This window comes from Heptranchias perlo, unplaced genomic scaffold (assembly GCF_035084215.1).
Source record: "Heptranchias perlo isolate sHepPer1 unplaced genomic scaffold, sHepPer1.hap1 HAP1_SCAFFOLD_56, whole genome shotgun sequence".
Lineage (NCBI taxonomy): Eukaryota > Metazoa > Chordata > Chondrichthyes > Hexanchiformes > Hexanchidae > Heptranchias > Heptranchias perlo.
In genome coordinates, this window is record NW_027139581.1 from 6,397,014 (window position 1) to 6,416,326 (window position 19,313).

The 19,313-nt window shown below is 51.3% G+C and overlaps 1 protein-coding gene across 2 annotated transcripts; it reads right to left on the reverse strand.

Moving 5' to 3' along the window:
• Positions 1-884: 884 nt before the first annotated feature.
• Positions 885-3,305, reverse strand: LOC137315695 (zinc finger protein 551-like). Of its 2 annotated transcripts, none has more exons than XM_067980209.1 (2): positions 3,047-3,305; positions 885-1,972 (listed from the first exon to the last, which is right to left on the reverse strand). In XM_067980209.1, the coding sequence occupies exon 2, from the start codon at positions 1,861-1,863 to the stop codon at positions 1,078-1,080; it is 786 nt and encodes a 261-aa protein (XP_067836310.1). In that variant the 5' UTR covers positions 1,864-1,972; positions 3,047-3,305; the 3' UTR covers positions 885-1,077. The 2 variants fall into 2 exon arrangements, with proteins under 2 accessions (XP_067836310.1, XP_067836309.1); XM_067980208.1 differs by lacking the exon at positions 3,047-3,305 and adding an exon at positions 2,405-2,961.
• Positions 3,306-19,313: the final 16,008 nt, after the last annotated feature.

Here is a 19,313-nt window from a genome sequence, read left to right on the forward strand (position 1 = left end):
AAGAGTGGGCGGGGCTTTAGGATCCCAGCGACCGGGAACAAAGAGTGGGCGGGGCTTCAGGGTCCCAGTGACCAGGAACAAAGAGTGGGCGGGGCTTCAGGGTCCCAGTGACGGTGAACAAAGAGTGGGCGGGGCTTCAGGGTCCCAGCGATCAGGAACAAAGAGTGGGCGGGGCTTCAGGGTTCCAGTGACCAGGAACAAAGAGTGGGCGGGGCTTCAGGGTCCCAGTGATCAGGAACAAAGAGTGGGCGGGGCTTCAGGGTCCCAGTGACCAGGAACAAAGAGTGGGCGGGGCTTCAGTGTCCCAGCGATCAGGAACAAAGAGTGGGCGGGGCTTCAGGGTCCCAGCGATCAGGAACAAAGAGTGGGCGGGGCTTCAGGGTCCCAGTGCCTCATTTATTTTATTCTCACTCTGCTCACAGGGGGTTTCTCACCACGACTGAAGGTGCCGACTTCCACTGGGGTCACAGATCCACAGGCTGTGGTCAAGCTCCAAGACCAGTTAAGTGGCAACTCTTCACCCTTGAGTCGGGACAGTGAGTGGCAGCAGGATATTTGACTGCAGAAGCGTCACACATTGGTTGGGGAGGGGATCACACTCACCTGTTACAGCCCTCACCCCTACAGTGGAGTAATTAACAGACTGGGTTCAGTGTTTATTGATCCCGGGCCTGTTACCGATACCTTCCCTGGATACTGAGGTTAGGAGAAGGAATCTGGGAGGTATGGGGAGCTGGGACTTGTCCATGAGAGTAACCGAAGGTATGAGAACTGAAATAATCCAGAGTTAGAAAGGAGAAACGACCCAAAAATGGAACAGTGGGTAACAGGACGTCAAATAGTCTCCTCTTACCTTGGAGAACTCAAGGACTTGACAAACTGTGTGTTTGAAGCAAAGCTGATTTATTTCACATGTATCAAAATATTAAATTGCAGCGTGTTACCGATCCCTTCCCTGGATACCACGGCTACATGTAATTAACATCAGCAGAAACAATCCCCAACTGCGAAAATGAACATGGTTCAGTCCTGGATGTGATTAACAGCGGCAATAGCAGCAGAATCCAACCACTGCAGTCACTTGTGGACTCGCTGGTGTGACAGGAGGTGGGATGACTGAGTGAATCCCTTCCCACACACGGAACAGGTGAACGGCCTCTCCCCAGTGTGAAGTCGCTGGTGTCTCAGCAAGTGGGATGACTGAGTGAATCCCTTCCCACATGCGGAGCAGGTGAACGGCCTCTCCCCAGTGTGAGTACGTTGGTGTTTCAGCAGATGCTTCGTGCTTTTAAAGCTCTTCTCACAGTCAGAACATTTAAAGGGTCTCTTATTGGTGTGAACAAGTTGGTGTTTACTGAGGCTGGCTGGAAAACTGAATTTGCTTCCACACACGGAGCAGGTGAACGGCCTCTCCCCAGTATGAACTCGCTGGTGTCTCAACAGGTTGGAAGCCTGAGTGAATCCCTTCCCACACACAGAGCAGAGGTACGGCCTCTCTGCAGTGTGAACTCGCTGGTGTGTCAGTAGGTGGCAAGACTGAGTGAATCGCTTCTCACACACGGAGCAGGTGAACGGTCTCTCCCCAGTGTGAACTCGCTGGTGTGTCAACAGATCCTTTGTGTTTTTAAAGCTCTTCTCACACTCAGAACATTTAATCGGTCTCTTATCAATGTGGACAAATTTGTGTTCAATGAGGTGGGATGATTTCGTGAATCCCTTCCCACACACGGAGCAGATGAACGGCCTCTCCCCAGTGTGACTGCGTCGATGAGTTTCGAGCTGGGACGGGCAATTGAATCCCTTCCCACAGTCCCCACATTCCCACGGCCTCTCCCCTCTGTGAATGGTGCTTTTTCCTTCCATACTCAAAGGCCGATGATATTCAGGTCCTGATGAATCGAGTGTCTCTATCAGATCTTGACGTGATGTTTGATTTGAGTTTCTGGTCTGTTAATCCTCCCCTTCTAGTGCCCTGTAAAAGGAGTTTACAAAAGTAATCACTGTAAATACAGGATAGAAATTCAGAACAGACAATTCCAGTTTCAATGGAATATTCTTTCATCTCTTGTTCCCCCAAAGCTGTAAATCCCCGTCCCACACACTCTCCCTCCTCCCTCTGCTGAAATCCAAACCCATCGCACCATTTCTAAATTCCATACTCCATATCCAGTTTTCTCACTCCCACTACTCCGGCTGAGTTCAGTTCGACACTCACAGGTTCCCCTCTCTCTCCTCCCCTGAAGGTGCTGACTCTGACTGGGTTCAGTTCTATACTCATTGGTTCCCCTCTCTCTCCTCCCCTGAAGGTGCTAACTCTGACTGGGTTCAGTTCTACACTCACAGGTTCCCCTCTCTCTCTTCCCCTGAAGGTGCTGACTCTGACTGGGTGCAGTTCTACACTCACTGGTTCCCCTCTCTCTCCTCCCCTGAAGGTGCTGACTCTGGCTGGGTTCAGTTCTATAATGACTGGTTTCTCCTCCTGAAGAGATGAGGTCAGTAACGTTCTGAGAATTGATGATCTTCAGTGGTGGGGACATGGTCGAGGGGGAAGTAGCAGGAGTTGTCTCTCTTTAAGGAAAGGGTTAATCAGACTGGCAACAGAGCTTTGCAAACTGCCTTGAAGTGAACTGATGAAAAGCGCTGATATAATATTGCTGATGATTTGTCTTTATATTTTTGTTATGTTGATTTTTAGCCTGTGTGTTAAATAGGTAAGAAGATTCTCTCACACCCCCTGACTCGTCTCCATTTCTCTTCGTTTATAGACGATCCCTGACGCATGATTTCTCCTTCATTTCCGGAAGCTGCCTGCTCCAACATGATTTCTCCATCATTTAAAGACGCTCCCTGACCCATCATGATTTCTCCTTCGATACAAATGCTCCTTGACACATTGTTATTTTTCTTTCATTTACAGACGCTGCCTGATGCATCATGATTTCACCTTCAATTGCAGACACTCCCAGATCATCACCATTTCTCCTTTATTGACAGACACTCCCTGACCCCATCACTTTTACTCCTTCATTTGCAGACGCTCCTTTACCGTCACCGTTTCTCATCGTTTACAGACGCTCCCTGACAGTCCTGCAGTTTGGCGCATGCGCGGGGCCCACGGGCCGCTTGCTGCGTTTCCGCTTGAACCGACGTGTCACGAACGGGGGGAAAGGGGGGATAATGGAGGGGGGGTAATGGAGGGGGGATAATGCCGCCTGTTTTCTCTCGGGTCCTGGGCCCCACACTCGGTGTTTCTGGGCCCTGCGATCCCCGCCCTTTATTAACCCGCTCTCTCCAGCTCTTCACCCTCCGCCACTTCCTCAGTCGCCGCCCGCCCCCCGCGCATGCTCAGCTCACACTGCCCGGGTGATCGACGGGAGCTCCGGGCCAATAGGAAGAGCGGGGGCGGGGCTGGAGGACCGAGCGGGCGGCGGGTCCTCCAATCAATGGGATTGAGTGAGGGGGCGGGACTTGCGGCACCGAGTGGGCGGGGCTGAGCCCGGATCTCCCTCATTGGCTGAAACTCTGCAACATTTTGAAACCTGATTGATCTCAAACTCCAGGAGAAAACTGGCCCTTTCTGTTGTGGCTTCAAACAGATGGAACCCTGTGGGGCGGAGCAAAGATTTCAACATTAGTTAGTAAAATGGATCAATTCAGGACAGAGAGCAGGGAGTAATGGGGGAATAACACAGTGTTATTAATAAATAAAAATAAAAAGAACACAATGTGGTTAGTGCTAACAGGTGGGAAAACATTCATCAGGCTTTTTTAAAGGGACAGTGACATGCATCAGGCTTTTTAAAAAGACGGTAACATTCATCAGGCTTTTTAAAGGGACAGAAACATGCATCAGGCTCTTTAAAAAGACGGTAACATTCATCAGGCTTTTTCAAGGGACAGTGACAGTCAACCGGCTTTTTAAACGGACGGTAACGTTTCTCCGGCTTTTTGAAAGGGGCAGTAACGTTCATCCGGCTTTTTAAAGAGACAGTACGCTGCATACAAAACACATCTGTAAACCAGAATGAAAGAGACAGGATCTTCCCCCTTATCCTTCTTTATTCCAATGACCTTCCCTCCATCATAAGGTCAGAAGTGGGGATGTTCGCTGATGATTGCAGTGTTCAGTTCCATTCGCAACCCCTCAGATAAATGAAGCAATCCGAGCCCGCATGCAGCAAGACCTGGGCAATATCCAGGTTTGGGTTGATAAGGGGCAAGTAATATTCGCGCCAGACATGTGCCAGACAATGACAATCTCGAACAAGAGAGAGTCTAACCACCTCCCCTTCACATTCAACGGCATTACCATCGCCGAATCCCCCACCATCAACATCCTGGGGGAAACCATTGACCAGAAACTTAACTGGACCAGCCACATAAATACTAACCACCAGCCCGAACCACTAACCCCAATCCTCAATCCGACCCACCAGCCCGAACCACTGACCCCAATCCTCAATCCTGACCACAAGTTAGAGTGATGGACCACGGAGTAGCAGCTATCGACGGAGTCTGGTTTCGACAGAGTCTATAATTGGGAATTTGGTGAGTGAGGGGATTCAGTGCAGTAAGGAGTGAGGTGCATTTGATTAGTCAGGGGAGAGGAGCGGACCGAGAGCGGAGACGAGCGGACCGAATGCGGAGAGGAGCGGACCGAGAGGGGAGAGGAGCGGACCGAGAGCGGAGAGGAGCGGACAGAGAGCGGAGAGGAGCGGACCGAGTGCGGAGAGGAGCGAACCGAGAGCGGAGAGGAGCGGACCGAGAGCGGAGAGGAGCGGACAGAGAGCGGAGAGGAGCGGACCGAGAGGGGAGAGGAGCGGACCGAGAGCGGGGAGGAGCGGACAGAGAGCGGAGAGGAGCGGACCGAGAGCGGAGAGGAGCGGACAGAGAGCGGAGAGGAGCGGACAGAGAGCGGAGAGGGGAGAGGAGTGGACCGAGAGCGTAGAAGAGCGGACCGAGAGGGGAGAGGAGCGGACAGAGAGCGGAGAGGAGCGGACCGAGAGGGGAGAGGAGCGGACCGAGAGCGGGGAGGAGCGGACCGAGAGGGGAGAGGAGCGGACCGAGAGCGGGGAGGAGCGGACAGAGAGCGGAGAGGAGCGGACCGAGAGCGGAGAGGAGCGGACAGAGAGCGGAGAGGAGTGGACCGAGAGGGGAGAGGAGTGGACCGAGAGGGGAGAGGAGTGGACCGAGTGCGGGGAGGAGCGGACCGAGAGGGGAGAGGAGCGGACCGAGAGCGGGGAGGAGCGGACAGAGAGCGGAGAGGAGCGGACCGAGAGCGGAGAGGAGCGGACAGAGAGCGGAGAGGGGAGAGGAGTGGACCGAGAGCGTAGAGGAGCGGACCGAGAGGGGAGAGGAGCGGACCGAGAGGGGAGAGGAGCGGACCGAGAGGGGAGAGGAGCGGACCGAGAGGGGAGAGGAGCGGACAGAGAGGGGAGAGGAGCGGACCGAGAGGGGAGAGGAGCGGACCGAGAGCGGAGAGGAGCGGACCGAGAGGGGAGAGGAGCGGATCGAGAGCGGAGAGGAGCGGACCGAGAGGGGAGAGGAGCGGACAGAGAGCGGAGAGGAGCGGACCGAGAGGGGAGAGGAGTGGACCGAGAGGGGAGAGGAGCGGACCGAGAGGGGAGAGGAGCGGACAGAGAGCGGAGAGGAGCGGACCGAGAGGGGAGAGGAGCGGACAGAGAGCGGAGAGGAGCGGACAGAGAGGGGAGAGGAGCGGACAGAGAGCGGAGAGGAGCGGACCGAGAGGGGAGAGGAGCGGATCGAGAGGGGAGAGGAGCGGACCGAGAGCGGAGAGGAGCGGACAGAGAGGGGAGAGGAGCGGACCGAGAGGGGAGAGGAGCGGACCGAGAGCGGAGAGGAGCGGACAGAGAGCGGAGAGGAGCGGACCGAGAGGGGAGAGGAGCGGATCGAGAGGGGAGAGGAGCGGACCGAGAGCGGAGAGGAGCGGACAGAGAGGGGAGAGGAGCGGACCGAGAGGGGAGAGGAGCGGACCGAGAGCGGAGAGGAGCGGACCGAGAGGGGAGAGGAGTGGACCGAGAGGGGAGAGGAGCGGACCGAGAGCGGAGAGGAGCGGACCGAGAGGGGAGAGGAGCGGACCGAGAGCGGAGAGGAGTGGACAGAGAGCGGAGAGGGGAGAGGAGTGGACCGAGAGCGTAGAAGAGCGGACCGAGAGCGGAGAGGAGCGGACAGAGAGCGGAGAGGGGAGAGGAGCGGACAGAGAGCGGAGAGGGGAGAGGAGTGGACCGAGAGCGGAGAGGAGCGGACCGAGAGGGGAGAGGAGCGGACCGAGAGCGGAGAGGAGCGGACAGAGAGCGGAGAGGGGAGAGGAGTGGACCGAGAGCGTAGAAGAGCGGACCGAGAGGGGAGAGGAGCGGACAGAGAGCGGAGAGGAGCGGACAGAGAGCGGAGAGGAGCGGACCGAGAGCGGAGAGGAGTGGACCGAGAGGGGAGAGGAGCGGACCGAGAGGGGAGAGGAGTGGACCGAGAGGGGAGAGGAGTGGACCGAGAGCGGAGAGGAGCGGACAGAGAGGGGAGAGGAGTGGACCGAGAGGGGAGAGGAGTGGACCGAGAGCGGAGAGGAGCGGACAGAGAGGGGAGAGGAGCGGACCGAGAGGGGAGAGGAGTGGACCGAGAGCGGAGAGGAGCGGACCGAGAGGGGAGAGGAGCGGACCGAGAGCGGAGAGGAGCGGACAGAGAGGGGAGAGGAGTGGACCGAGAGGGGAGAGGAGTGGACCGAGAGCGGAGAGGAGTGGACCGAGAGCGGAGAGGAGCGGACCGAGAGCGGAGAGGAGCGGACAGAGAGGGGAGAGGAGCGGACCGAGAGCGGAGAGGAGAGGACCGAGAGCGGAGAGGAGCGGACAGAGAGGGGAGAGGAGTGGACCGAGAGGGGAGAGGAGTGGACCGAGAGCGGAGAGGAGCGGACAGAGAGCGGAGAGGGGAGAGGAGTGGACCGAGAGGGGAGAGGAGCGGACCGAGAGCGGAGAGGAGCGGACCGAGAGCGGAGAGGAGCGGACCGAGAGGGGAGAGGAGCGGACCGAGAGGGGAGAGGAGCGGACCGAGAGGGGAGAGGAGTGGACCGAGAGCGGAGAGGAGCGGACCGAGAGGGGAGAGGAGCGGACCGAGAGGGGAGAGGAGCGGACCGAGAGGGGAGAGGAGCGGACCGAGAGGGGAGAGGAGCGGACCGAGAGCGGAGAGGAGTGGACCGAGAGCGGAGAGGGGAGAGGAGTGGACCGAGAGGGGAGAGGAGCGGACAGAGAGGGGAGAGGAGCGGACCGAGAGGGGAGAGGAGTGGACCGAGAGCGGAGAGGAGCGGACCGAGAGGGGAGAGGAGTGGACCGAGAGGGGAGAGGAGCGGACCGAGAGGGGAGAGGAGCGGACCGAGAGCGGAGAGGAGTGGACCGAGAGGGGAGAGGAGCGGACCGAGAGCGGAGAGGAGCGGACCGAGAGCGGAGAGGAGCGGACCGAGAGGGGAGAGGAGCGGACCGAGAGAGGGGAGAGGAGCGGACAGAGAGGGGAGAGGAGCGGACAGAGAGGGGAGAGGAGCGGACCGAGAGCGGAGAGGAGCGGACCGAGAGGGGAGAGGAGCGGACAGAGAGCGGAGAGGAGCGGACCGAGAGCGGAGAGGAGCGGACCGAGAGGGGAGAGGAGCGGACCGAGAGCGGAGAGGAGCGGGCCGAGAGGGGAGAGGAGCGGACAGAGAGCGGAGAGGAGCGGACCGAGAGGGGAGAGGAGCGGACCGAGAGGGGAGAGGAGCGGACCGAGAGCGGAGAGGGGAGAGGAGCGGACCGAGAGCAGAGAGGAGCGGACCGAGAGGGGAGAGGAGTGGACCGAGAGCGGAGAGGAGCGGTCAGAGAGCGGAGAGGAGCGGGCCGAGAGGGGAGAGGAGTGGACCGAGAGCGGAGAGGAGCGGACAGAGAGCGGAGAGGAGTGGACCGAGAGGGGAGAGGAGTGGACCGAGAGCGGAGAGGAGCGGACCGAGAGCGGAGAGGGGAGAGGAGTGGACCGAGAGGGGAGAGGGGCGGACAGAGAGGGGAGAGGAGCGGACAGAGAGCGGAGAGGGGAGAGGAGTGGACCGAGAGGGGAGAGGATTGGACCGAGAGCAGAGAGGAGCGGACCGAGAGCGGAGAAGAGCGGACCGAGAGCGGAGGGGAGCGTACCGACAGCGGAGAGAAGCGGACCGAGAGAGAAGGGAGCAGACCGAGAGCAGAGAGGGGCGGACCGAGAGGGGAGAGGAGCGGACCGAGAACGGAGAGGAGCGGACCGAGAGCGGAGTGGAGCGTACCGACAGCGGAGAGAAGCGGACAGAGAGCGGAGAGGAGCGGACCGAGAGCGGGGAGGAGCGGACCGAGAGCAGCGAGCAGCGGATCGAGAGCCGAGAGCAGCGGACCGAGAGCGGAGAGGAGCGGACCGAGAGCGGAGAGGAGCGTGCCGAGCGCAGAGAGGAGCGGACCGAGAGCGGAGAGGAGCGGACCGAGAGCGGGGAGGAGCGGATCGAGAGCCGAGAGGAGCGGACCGAGAGCGGAGAGGGGCGGACCGATAGCGGGGAGGAGCGGACCGAGAGCAGGGAGGAGCGGATCGAGAGCGGAGAGAAGCGGATCGAGTGCGGAGAGGAGCGGAGAGGAGCGGAGAGAAGCGGACCGAGAGCGGAGAGCAGAGCGGAGTGGAGTGGAGAGCGGAGCGGACCGAGAGCGGGTCACAGCAACAACAAAACCAAACTGTCGTGTGATGTCCCAGGTAAGACAGTTCGGTGGTTGGTGGTGAGTATCTCTTCTGTTTTCTTCATTCGTAGGACTGTGGGCTCAGGAACTTACAGCATAAAACTGCATTTAAAAAATGAACTTAATTTAATAAATTAAACAAGGCCAGTACTTGGTTCAACCTAAAAATAATTTGATGTGCAGTGTAGTAATCAATTAAATAAATAAAATAGTTATGACAGGGCAGGAGATGTGTTGCAGCTGCAATATGTTGGAGCTACTGGACAGTTTTGTCCAGGGCGACTACATCTGCGGTAAGTATCTGCAGCTCGAGGATCTTCGGCTCCGAGTTGAGGAGCTGGAGTCCGAGATGCAGACATTGCGATGCATCAGGGAGGGAGAACGTTACCTGGACACTTTGATCCAGGAGGCAGTCACGCCCCTTAGTCTTAATACTGTAGAATTGGCACGTGGTCAGGGACAGGAGGGTGTGACTGCGAGTGAGCCCGGTACGGGGATCCAGGAGGTAGCATTGCAGGAGCCTCAGCCTCTGCGCTTGTCCAATAGATACGAGGTTCTTGAAGGACGAGTGCAGGGACTGGAGGGAGGATGAGCAAACTGGCCACGGCACCGTGGTTCAGGGGGCCATTCAAGTGGGGGGAGTAAAATGGAATGTGGTTGTAGTAGGCGACAGTATAGTTAGAGGGATAGACACTGTTCTCTGCAGCCAAGAGCGAGAGTCCCGAAGGCTGTGTTGCCTACCCGGTGCCAGGGTTAAGGACATCTCCTCAGGGCTGGAGAGAAACTTGGAGTGGGAGGGGGCGGATCCAGTTGTCGTGGTCCACGTAGGTACCAACGACATAGGTAGGACTAAGAAAGAGGTTCTGCTGAGGGAGTTTGAGCAGCGAGGGACCAAATTAAAAAGCAGAACCATAGAGGTGATAATCTCCGGATTATTACCTGAGCCACGAGCAAATTAACACAGGGTAAATCAGATCAGAGAGATGAATGTGTGGTTCAATGATTGGTGTGGGAGAAGTGGGTTTCGATTCATGGGGCACTGTCACCAGTACTGGGGAAAGAGGGAGCTGTTCCTTTGGGATGGTCTTCATCTGAACCATGCTGGGACCAGTGTCCTGGCAAAACGAATAATTAGGGCGGTAGAGAAGGCTTTAAACTAAATAGAGGGGCGGAGGACGCAGGTGGGGCGAAGTTTAGATTGATAAAGAGAAAAGACAAGGAAGTAGTGCAGGAAAGTGATGGGGGTAATGACAAACAGAGTGTGTCAGGAAGGGACAGACCGTACAACACGAGCAAATGGGACCGGGGTAGGAAAGAATGGTAAAAAGACAAAATTAAAGGTTCTTTTTCTGAATGCGCGCAGCATTCATAATAAGATCGATGAATTGACGACACAAAGAGAAACAAATGGGTATGATCTCGTGGCCGTTACAGTGACGTGGTTGCAAGATGACCAAGGTTGGGAGCTCAATATTCAGGGTAATTTAACATTTCGGAAGGATAGGAAAAAAGGTAAAGGTGGTGGGGTAGCTCTGTTAATAAAGGATGAAATTGGTATAATAGTGAGAAATGATCTTGGCTCAGCAGATCAAGATGTCGAATCAATTTGGGTGGAGGTCAGAAATAGCAAGGGAAAGAAATCACTGGTGGGAGTAGTATATAGGCCCCCGAACAGTAGCTACACTGTAGGGCAAAATATAAATCAGGAAATCAGGGGGGCTTGTAAAGAAAAGGTAATGCAATAATCATGAGCGATCTTAACTTTCACTTAGATTGGACAAAACATATTGGAAAAAAATAGCCCTGAGGAGGAGTGCATAGAGTGTATTATGGACTGTTTCTTAGACCAATACGTCGAGGAACCAACCAGGGAACAGGCCATTTTGGATCTGGTAATGGGTAACAAAACAGGATTAATTAGTTATCTGAAAGTAAAGGAACCCTTGGGAAGCAGCGATCATAACATGACAGAATTTCACATCCAGTTTGAGAGCGAGGATCTTGGGTCTGAAACTATTATATTAAACTTAATTAAGGGCAATTATAGAGGAATGAGGGTGGAACTGACTGAAGTGGACTGGGTGAACAGGTTAGATGGTATGATGGTGCATAAGCAGTGGCAAACATTTAAAGAGATATTTTATAACTCGCAACAACATATGTCCCTGTGAGGAGGAAAGTCTCCACAAAAAGGGTGAACCAACCATGCCTAAATAAGGAAGTAAAGGATGGTATCAGGTTAAAAGAAAAAGCATACAACATGGCAAAGATTACTTGTAAGCATGAAGACTGGGAAAAATTTAAAAACCAGCAAAGGATGACGAAAATAATAATACAGAGGGAGAAAATAAATGATGAGAGTAAACTAACAAAAAATATAAAAAATGACAGTAAAAACTTCGACAAGAAAATAAAAAGGAAGAGGGCAGCGAAAGTAAACATTGGTCCCTTAGAGGGTGAGACTGGGAGAATAATAATGGAAAACAAGGAAATGGCACAGAAATTGAACATATATTTTGTATCAGTCTTCACAGTAGAAGACACTAATAACCGAGAAATAATAATAGAAAATCAAGGGGCAAAGGGGAGTGAGGAACCTCAAACAATCACTATCACTGGAGAAAAAGTGCGTGGTAAACTAATGGGTCTAAAGGCTGACAAGTCCCCTGGACCTGATGGCTTTCATCCGAGTGTCTGAAAGGAAGTGGATACAGAGATCGTGGATGAATTGTTCGGAATTTTCCAGAATTCACTAGATTCTGGAAAGGTCTCAGCGGATTGGAAAACCGCAAACGTAACACCCCTATTCAAGAAGGGAGTGAGACAGAAAGCAGATAACTACAGACCAGTTAGCCGAACATCTGTTTTTGGGAAAATGCAAGAATCCATTATTAAGGAAGTAGTAGCAGGACATTTGGAGAATCAAACTACAGTCAAGGAGAGTCAACATGGTCTTATGAAGGGGAAGTGATGTCTGACAAATTTATTAAAGTTCTTTGAGGAAGTAACGGGCAGGGTGGATAAAGGGGAACCAATGGATGCAGTATATTTGGATTTCCAAAAAACATTAGATAAGGTGCCACATAAAAGGTTACTGCACAAGATAAGAGCTCATGGTGTTGGTGGTAATACACTGGCATGAATAGAAAATTGGCTAATTAATATAAAACAAAGAGTCGGGATAAAAGGGTCATTTTCAAAAATGGCAATCTGTAACTAGTGGGGTGCCGCAGGGATCTGTGCTGGGGCCTCAACTATTTACAATATCTATCAATGACTTGGATGCAGGAACATAGTGTCTTGTGTCCAAATTTGATGATGATACAAAGATAGGTGGAAAAGCAAGTTGGGATGAGGACACAACGTGTCAGCCAAGGGATATTGACGGGTTAAGTGAATGGGCAAAAATTAGGCAGATGGAATATTAGGTGGGAAAATGTGAATTCATCCACTTTGGGAGAAATACTACAAATTGCTGCAGTAAAGAGGGATCTGGGTGTCCTCGTACATTAAACACAATAAGTCAACATACAGGTGCAGCAGGTAATCCGGAAGGCAAATTGAATATTGGCCTTTAATTCTAGGGGGATGGAGTATAAAAGCAGGGAAGTCATTCGACAACCTCACAGGGTGCTGGAGAGACCAGACCTGGAGCACAGCGTACAGTTCTGGTGCCCTTATTTTAGGAAGGACATACCTGCATTTGAGGCAGTTCAGAGAAGGTTAACTCGGTTGATTCCGGGCATGTAAGGGTTGCCTTTTGAGGAAAGATTGAACAGGTTGGGTCTATACTCATTGAAGTTTAGAAGAATGAGAGGAGATCTTATTGGAACATACAAGATTCTGAGGGACTCGATAGGGTAGATGCTGAGAGGATGTTACCCCTCATGGGGGAATCTAAAACGAGGGGGCATAGTCTCAGAATAAGGGTTCGACCATTTAAGATGGAAATGAGGATGAATTTCTTCTCCAAGAGGGTCTTGAATCTTTGGAATTCTTTACCCTATAAAGCTGTGGAGGCTGAGTCATTGAATAAATTCAAGGCTGAGTTAGACAATTTTTTCATCAGCAAGGGAGTCAAAGGATATGGGGAAAGGGCGGGAAAGTGGAGTTGAGGGAAAAATCCGATCAGCCATGATCTAATTGAATGGCGGTGCAGGCTCGAGGGGCCGAATGGCCTACTCCTGCTCCTGTCTCTCATGATCTTATCACCACTTTATACCCTGTACATCACCACTTTATACCCTGTACATCACCACTTTATACCCTGTACATCACCACTTTATACCCGGTCCATCACCACTTTATACCCTGTACATCACCACATTATACCCGGTACATCTCCACTTTATACCCTGTACATCACCACTTCACACTCTGTACATCACCACTTTATACCCTGTACATCACCACATTATACCCAGTACATCTCCACCTGATACCCGATACATCACCACTTCATTCCCTGTACATCAACGCATTGTTCAAATAGTTTTCAATTAAGTAGAGATGAAGCAGGAAATCATAAACCCATTCGTCTGTCATCAATTGTGGGGAAGTTAGTAGAATCTGTTATTCGGGACAGAGTGACTGAGCATCTGGAAAAATTGGAGCTGATCAGAGAGAGCAGCATGGATTTGTAAAGGGTAAGTCATGTCGAATGAACCCCTAGTTAAATTTTTTGAGGAGGTAATTAATGTGGTCGGCAATGGCGTGTCTCTGGATGTTATTTATATGGACTTTCAGAAGACGTTCGATAAGGTTCCACAAAGGAGTTTGTTAATAAAATCGAGAGTGCATGGAATTGGAGGCAATCTATTGGCTTGGACAGGGAATTGGTTCGGAGTTAGAAGACAGCGAGTAGGTTTAATGAGTCTGTAATCCAATCAGCAGGATGTGACTAGTGGTGTCCCCAGTGAACTGTACTGGGACCGCAGCTTTTCACTGTATTTATAAATGACTTGGATGAAGGAATATAGAAGCGTATATCTTAGTTTACTGACGACATCAAGTCAGGTAGCACAATAAATATTGTAGATGGGAGCATATAGTTGCAAAGGGACATTGATAGATTAAGTGAATGGGCAAAACTGTGACAGATGGAGTTCAAAGTTGGAAAGTGTGAGGTCATCCGCTTTGGTCCGAAGAAAGATCAGGGTAATTTCTGAATGGCGAGAAGCTGGGAACTGTGGAAGTGCCGCGAGATTTTGGGGTCGAAGTACAGAAATCATTAAAAGCTGAAGGACAGGTACAAAAACTAATTGAAAAGACTAATGGAACGTTGGGCCTGATCACAAAAGGCTGGAATACAAAAGGGTAGAATTTATGTTCCAGTTGTACAGAGCTCTGGTCAGATCCCAGCTGGAGACTGCGTTCAGTTCTGGGCACCACATCTCAGGAAGGATATTTGGCCTCGGAGGGGGTGCAGCGCAGATTCACCAGATTGTTATCGGGGTTAAACGGTTAAATGATGAGGACAGGTTGCACAGACTAGGCTTGCATTCTCTTGAATATAGAAGATTAAGGGGTGATCTAATTGATGTTTAAGATGATTAAACGATTTGATAGGGTAGATGGAGAGAAACTATTTCTTCTGGTGGGCTAGTCCATGACAAGGGAGCATAATCTTAAAATGAGAGGTTCAGGGGTGATGTCAGGAAGCATTTCTTCACACAAAGGGAGTGGAAATCTGGAACCCTCTCCCCCAAAAGCTGTTGATGCCGGGGGTCAATAGAAAATTACAAAACTGAGATTGATAGATTTTTGTTGGGCGAGGGTATTAAGGGTTGCAAAACCAGGGGGTAAATGGAGTTGAGATACAGATCAGCCATTATCTAATTGAACGGAGGAATAGGCTCGAGGGGCTGATTGGCCGACTCCTGTTCCTCTGTTCCTAAGGAGACGTTAAATGATTATTAAAATATGATTCTCTGGTCCTCACACCACGGGCTGCATGTGTGCCCCGCCCGTTTTGTGTAAACACATGAAACAAGAGCCTGGCGGACGGGAGCTTCATACACCCGCCCCAGGCCGCACCAGAGGACTGAGCGGGGATAAAAACCAGCAGGAATCAAGCGGGACTGAGCTCCGCGGACTTCCCCACCTCTACCGTCCCTGTTAGTCAGTAAATCAGGGCGGTGAAGGATGTAAACCGGCCTCACTGTGTTTGTATCACAGAGATGAGGGGATTGGGCAGAACACCAGACCAACACCTTGTAATGATGGAAATTCATCTCATTATTTAATGAATTTAATAATTACAGTGAAGGGATATTTCACCACATTCTTCAACTCCTCTCTGAATTTAGTCTGGGTCACGGCATAAATACACGTGTTGGTGCAGCAACTCAGGAGCTGGAGCATAAATCCCAGTTCTTGTACAAATTCAGGAAGATACACAGGAATAAAGTCGAACACATATAATCGGTACCATACAAAATACAACAGAAACACCGCCCATAACAGGATAAAATTCGCCGATATAACAAACAGCAAAATGATGGATTTCCTTCTCTTCTCCATCTCTGGGTCACTGGGACTCTCCCCACTGCTGTGGGCCCAGAGTCTCCTGCGGACTCTGCTCGACACTAAAATGTGTCTGACGGTTAAAACATTGAGGAGCAGAATCAGGGCAAATGGAACAAATGTGGTTACAATATAATGAAGGAATTGAATTACTGCCCACACCTGAGAGTAAATAACATCATTTGATACAAAACAAAACCAGGGAGAATTGCTAATCCAATATTCACCTCCATACATAAAGTACCAGAAAGTGTTCTTCACACAGAACAGCACACTCACTGTTCCCAGAACCACAGCCGCCGTTTTCTCGGTGCAATATTTTGTTTTCAGCTTCTGGCAACAAATGGCCACAAATCGATCAAAGGTGAAAGTGACTGTGAACCAGACAGAACAGTCTGTGGCTGCGTAAAGCAGGACGGCGTGGATATTACACACTTTAAAGGCCCACATGAACTGAAACTGAGTCGAATAAAGAATAGGAATTTGTCTGAATATCAGATCAGTGATAACGACCAGTAGATCCGCCGTTGCCATGGACACCAGGTAACGGGTGACACATTTGGAGAGACCGCACCTTCCTCGAGACAGGATCACAATCGTCACTAAGTTCACTGTAAGGAAGAGAAAAACAGGGAATTGTACTTCAGACTGAGAGTAAAAGCAGCAGCCTGGTCGAATTCAGGGTGAAATGTTTAGCGTTATTATTGAATCCAGGGACAGAATCTAATTACTGGTGGAGTTGAGGTGGAAGATCAGCCATGATCTTATTGAATGGCGGAGCAGGCTCGAGGGGCCGGATGGTCTACTCCTGCCCCTATTTCTTACGTTCGTATGTACTTTCCTTGTGACAGAACTTTCTGCTGCGGAGAGGGTTTGTTGTAAATGACCGCCCCGGTGTCGAAGGAAACCAAAACCACCAGCAGGCCCCAGCTCCAATCCAGGGCCTGTCATGGGTCGGCAGTTGGAAGTTACAATGGGCTCAGTGACCTTGGGTTAGGAGATGAAGTAGAACGCCTACTGGTCCGATTTAACCTAAGATCCTGGCCAGGGAGGGGGATGGATTCAGTAACCAGGGAACGGAATTTGTGATCGGGGCCGAAGACAATGGCTTCAGTCTTCGCAATGGTTAAATGGACGAAATTTCTGCTGATCCAGGACTGGACGCCGGACAAGCAGTCTGACAAACCAGAGGCAGTGAAGGGGCCGGGAGGGGCGATGCTGAGTTACTGCTGGGTGTGAGTGTACATGTGGAATCTGACAGTGTGCTTTCGGAGGATGTCGCCGAGGGGAAGCTTGCAGATGTGAAATAGGAGGATTGTTCCTTGGGGGACACCAGCGATAACGGTGCAGGGGCGGGAAGATATGCCGATCTAGGAGATTCTCTGAAGAAACCTTGATGGATAGGAATGGAACCAGGCGAGGGCACTCCCACCCTGTTGGACAACGGATGAGAGGCGTTTGAGGTGCATGGTGTGGTCACCCGTGTCAAAGGATGAAGAGGGATAGTTTACCACGGTCAGTCACATAGGATGTGATTTGTGACTTTGATTCGGCCCGATTCCGCGCTGTTGCAGGGGCGGGAACCTGATTGGAGAGGTTACTGGTACAGTTTCAGGCAAGAAGGGCATGCATTTGGGAGGTGACAACAAGTTTCAGGAGAGGAAAGGGAGGTTGGAGACGGGGGCGGTAATTTGCAAGGACAGAGAGGTCATGGATGGTTTTTTTGAGGATGGGGTGAAGACGGCAGATTTGAAAGGAACGTGACAGTACCAGACAAAAGAGAACCGGGAAGGAAAGAGTTAACTTTGCCCCTTTAGATATTACATTCGGACATTGTAAGTTTAAACTGCAAAGGCAGCAATGTGCAGAAACTTCGAGAAGCTACGAACAGGCTTTTGGTTCTCAAAACAACTGATAGGAACCTCAACAAACAGCAACTTGGAAAAACAGTGCTGAGAGAGTTTGAAATCTTTGGGAGAGACAATTCAAGTTACTTGCACCTGGTTTCACACGGGGAAAAGGCTGTTGGAGATTTCACACGGTGATTTCACACGGTGATTTCACACGGTGGTTTCACTCGGTGATTTTACTCGGTGGTTTCACACGGTGATTTCACACGGTGGTTTCACACGGTGATTTCACTCGGTGGTTTCACACGGTGATTTCACTCGGTGGTTTCACACGGTGATTTCACTCGGTGGTTTCACACGGTGATTTCACACGGTGGTTTCACTCGGTGGTTTCACACGGTGATTTCACTCGGTGATTTCACACGGTGATTTCACTCGGTGGTTTCACTCGGTGGTTTCACACGGTGATTTCACACGGTGGTTTCACTCGGTGGTTTCACTCGGTGATTTCACACGGTGATTTCACACGGTGGAAAGGCCGCACCTGGGGTCACATGGTTTTGATTGGCCCAGCCAACAGTCCATCATCAATGCATTAGTGTGCGAGTGGCCAAAATGGGACTTCTCTTAAGTTTTACTCACACCCCAACTGGCAAAATCATATAAAGATGGGACATCGTGGCAGACTCTTTAATGTCGTTGGAGGAACCTTAAGAAGCTTCGCCTGGAGGAAGGACGTCCAACAACAAAAGAAGAAAACTTCAAGAGAGAGAGAGAGAGCTGATCACTCTTCTGCCTTGGTGCTGAAATCTTTGGTTTTAAGCTTGAATGTATTGTTTGATTTGTTTGATGCGTGTAAGAATTATGTAAATCATTAAATAATCACTTTGATTAACGAACCTACAACATACATCTTTGACTGACTATTGTCCAGGCCCTAAAATCGTTTACAATATCAGCTAGCATGGGGATCAGGAAGGGAAGTTTTGTGGTCAGCAGTTCAGTGGGAAAAGGGCCGAGGGAGCAGCAGATTGGTTTCGTGGTCAAGATGAGCTCGGAGAGGGCATGAGGGGAGATAGAAGAGAAACAAGAGAAAGATGTGGATTCAGGGTTAGGGCTGGGGAGCGGGGACTTTCGGGAAGATTGGCTCGGTGGACTGGAGGAAGGTAGAGAAGCGGCAGAGGCAGCTAAATGAATGGTCTCAATCTTAGTGACAAAGAAATCCATGAGCTTCTCGCACTTGAAGGAAGTGAGGGTGGAGGGGACAGGGGAGAGGGGTTTAAGAAGACGGTTTGTAGTGAAGAGAAGCCGGGTCATCTTCGCATTCCAGGGTGATCCTGGAATAGTGAGGAATTTTAACAGAGGAGAGCAGGTCCCGATAGTGCTTGATGAGGTCCAGCGAGATCTGGCGATTAATGGCTTATCCATATGTGCGCCATAAGTGTTCAAATCTGCGTCCCTTGGGCCTTAAGGAGCAACGATGGAAGTCGTGCCAAGGAGAACGAACAGGGTGAGAGAGAGTAAGGGGTTTACTGGGGTCAAGGGTATCAAAGGTGGAGGTGAGGGTGAGATTGAGCTGCAGAAGTACCGTGGCGAATGGAAGGTCAAAGGTGAAACAGTTGGGAATTTCAAAGTGATCTGAAGGAATGGGATTAAATCAAAACCAAAGGAAATAAATCAATTCAAACATAACGGAACAAACAACAACAATTTGCATTTATATAGCGCCTTTAACATCGTAAAATATCCCAATGCGCTTCAACAGTAGATGTCAGATCGTCCATGTGGAACTCACTGAGATCTCCTGTCATGTGGCGCACGGGAACGGGACGAAATGAAAACAGTGGAAATAAATCAACTCAAACATAACTGAATAAATAATTTACTGGAATATATATTATAGTTTAAAGCCTGTCCTGACCATCCACCACCAGTGACCATAAGGTAGAGCGAGAGACGGTTGAAATTAAGACAGCTGCCTGGAGCTGAATCATTATTGGATATTGTCCAATATTTCAGAGTGTATTGGTGATCTGACTGTCAGCGCTGGTTTCCACAGATCAGTGTCATTAACTATAACCAGCAGACCTTAAAACTCCTGTTGCCTGTGAACACATATTTCTGATCCGACACGAGGGTTCAGTGCAGAGAGCAGAGGGCAAACTGTTCAATAAAGAGAATCCTCCAACAACCTTCCTTGTTTACAGCCAACAGTCAA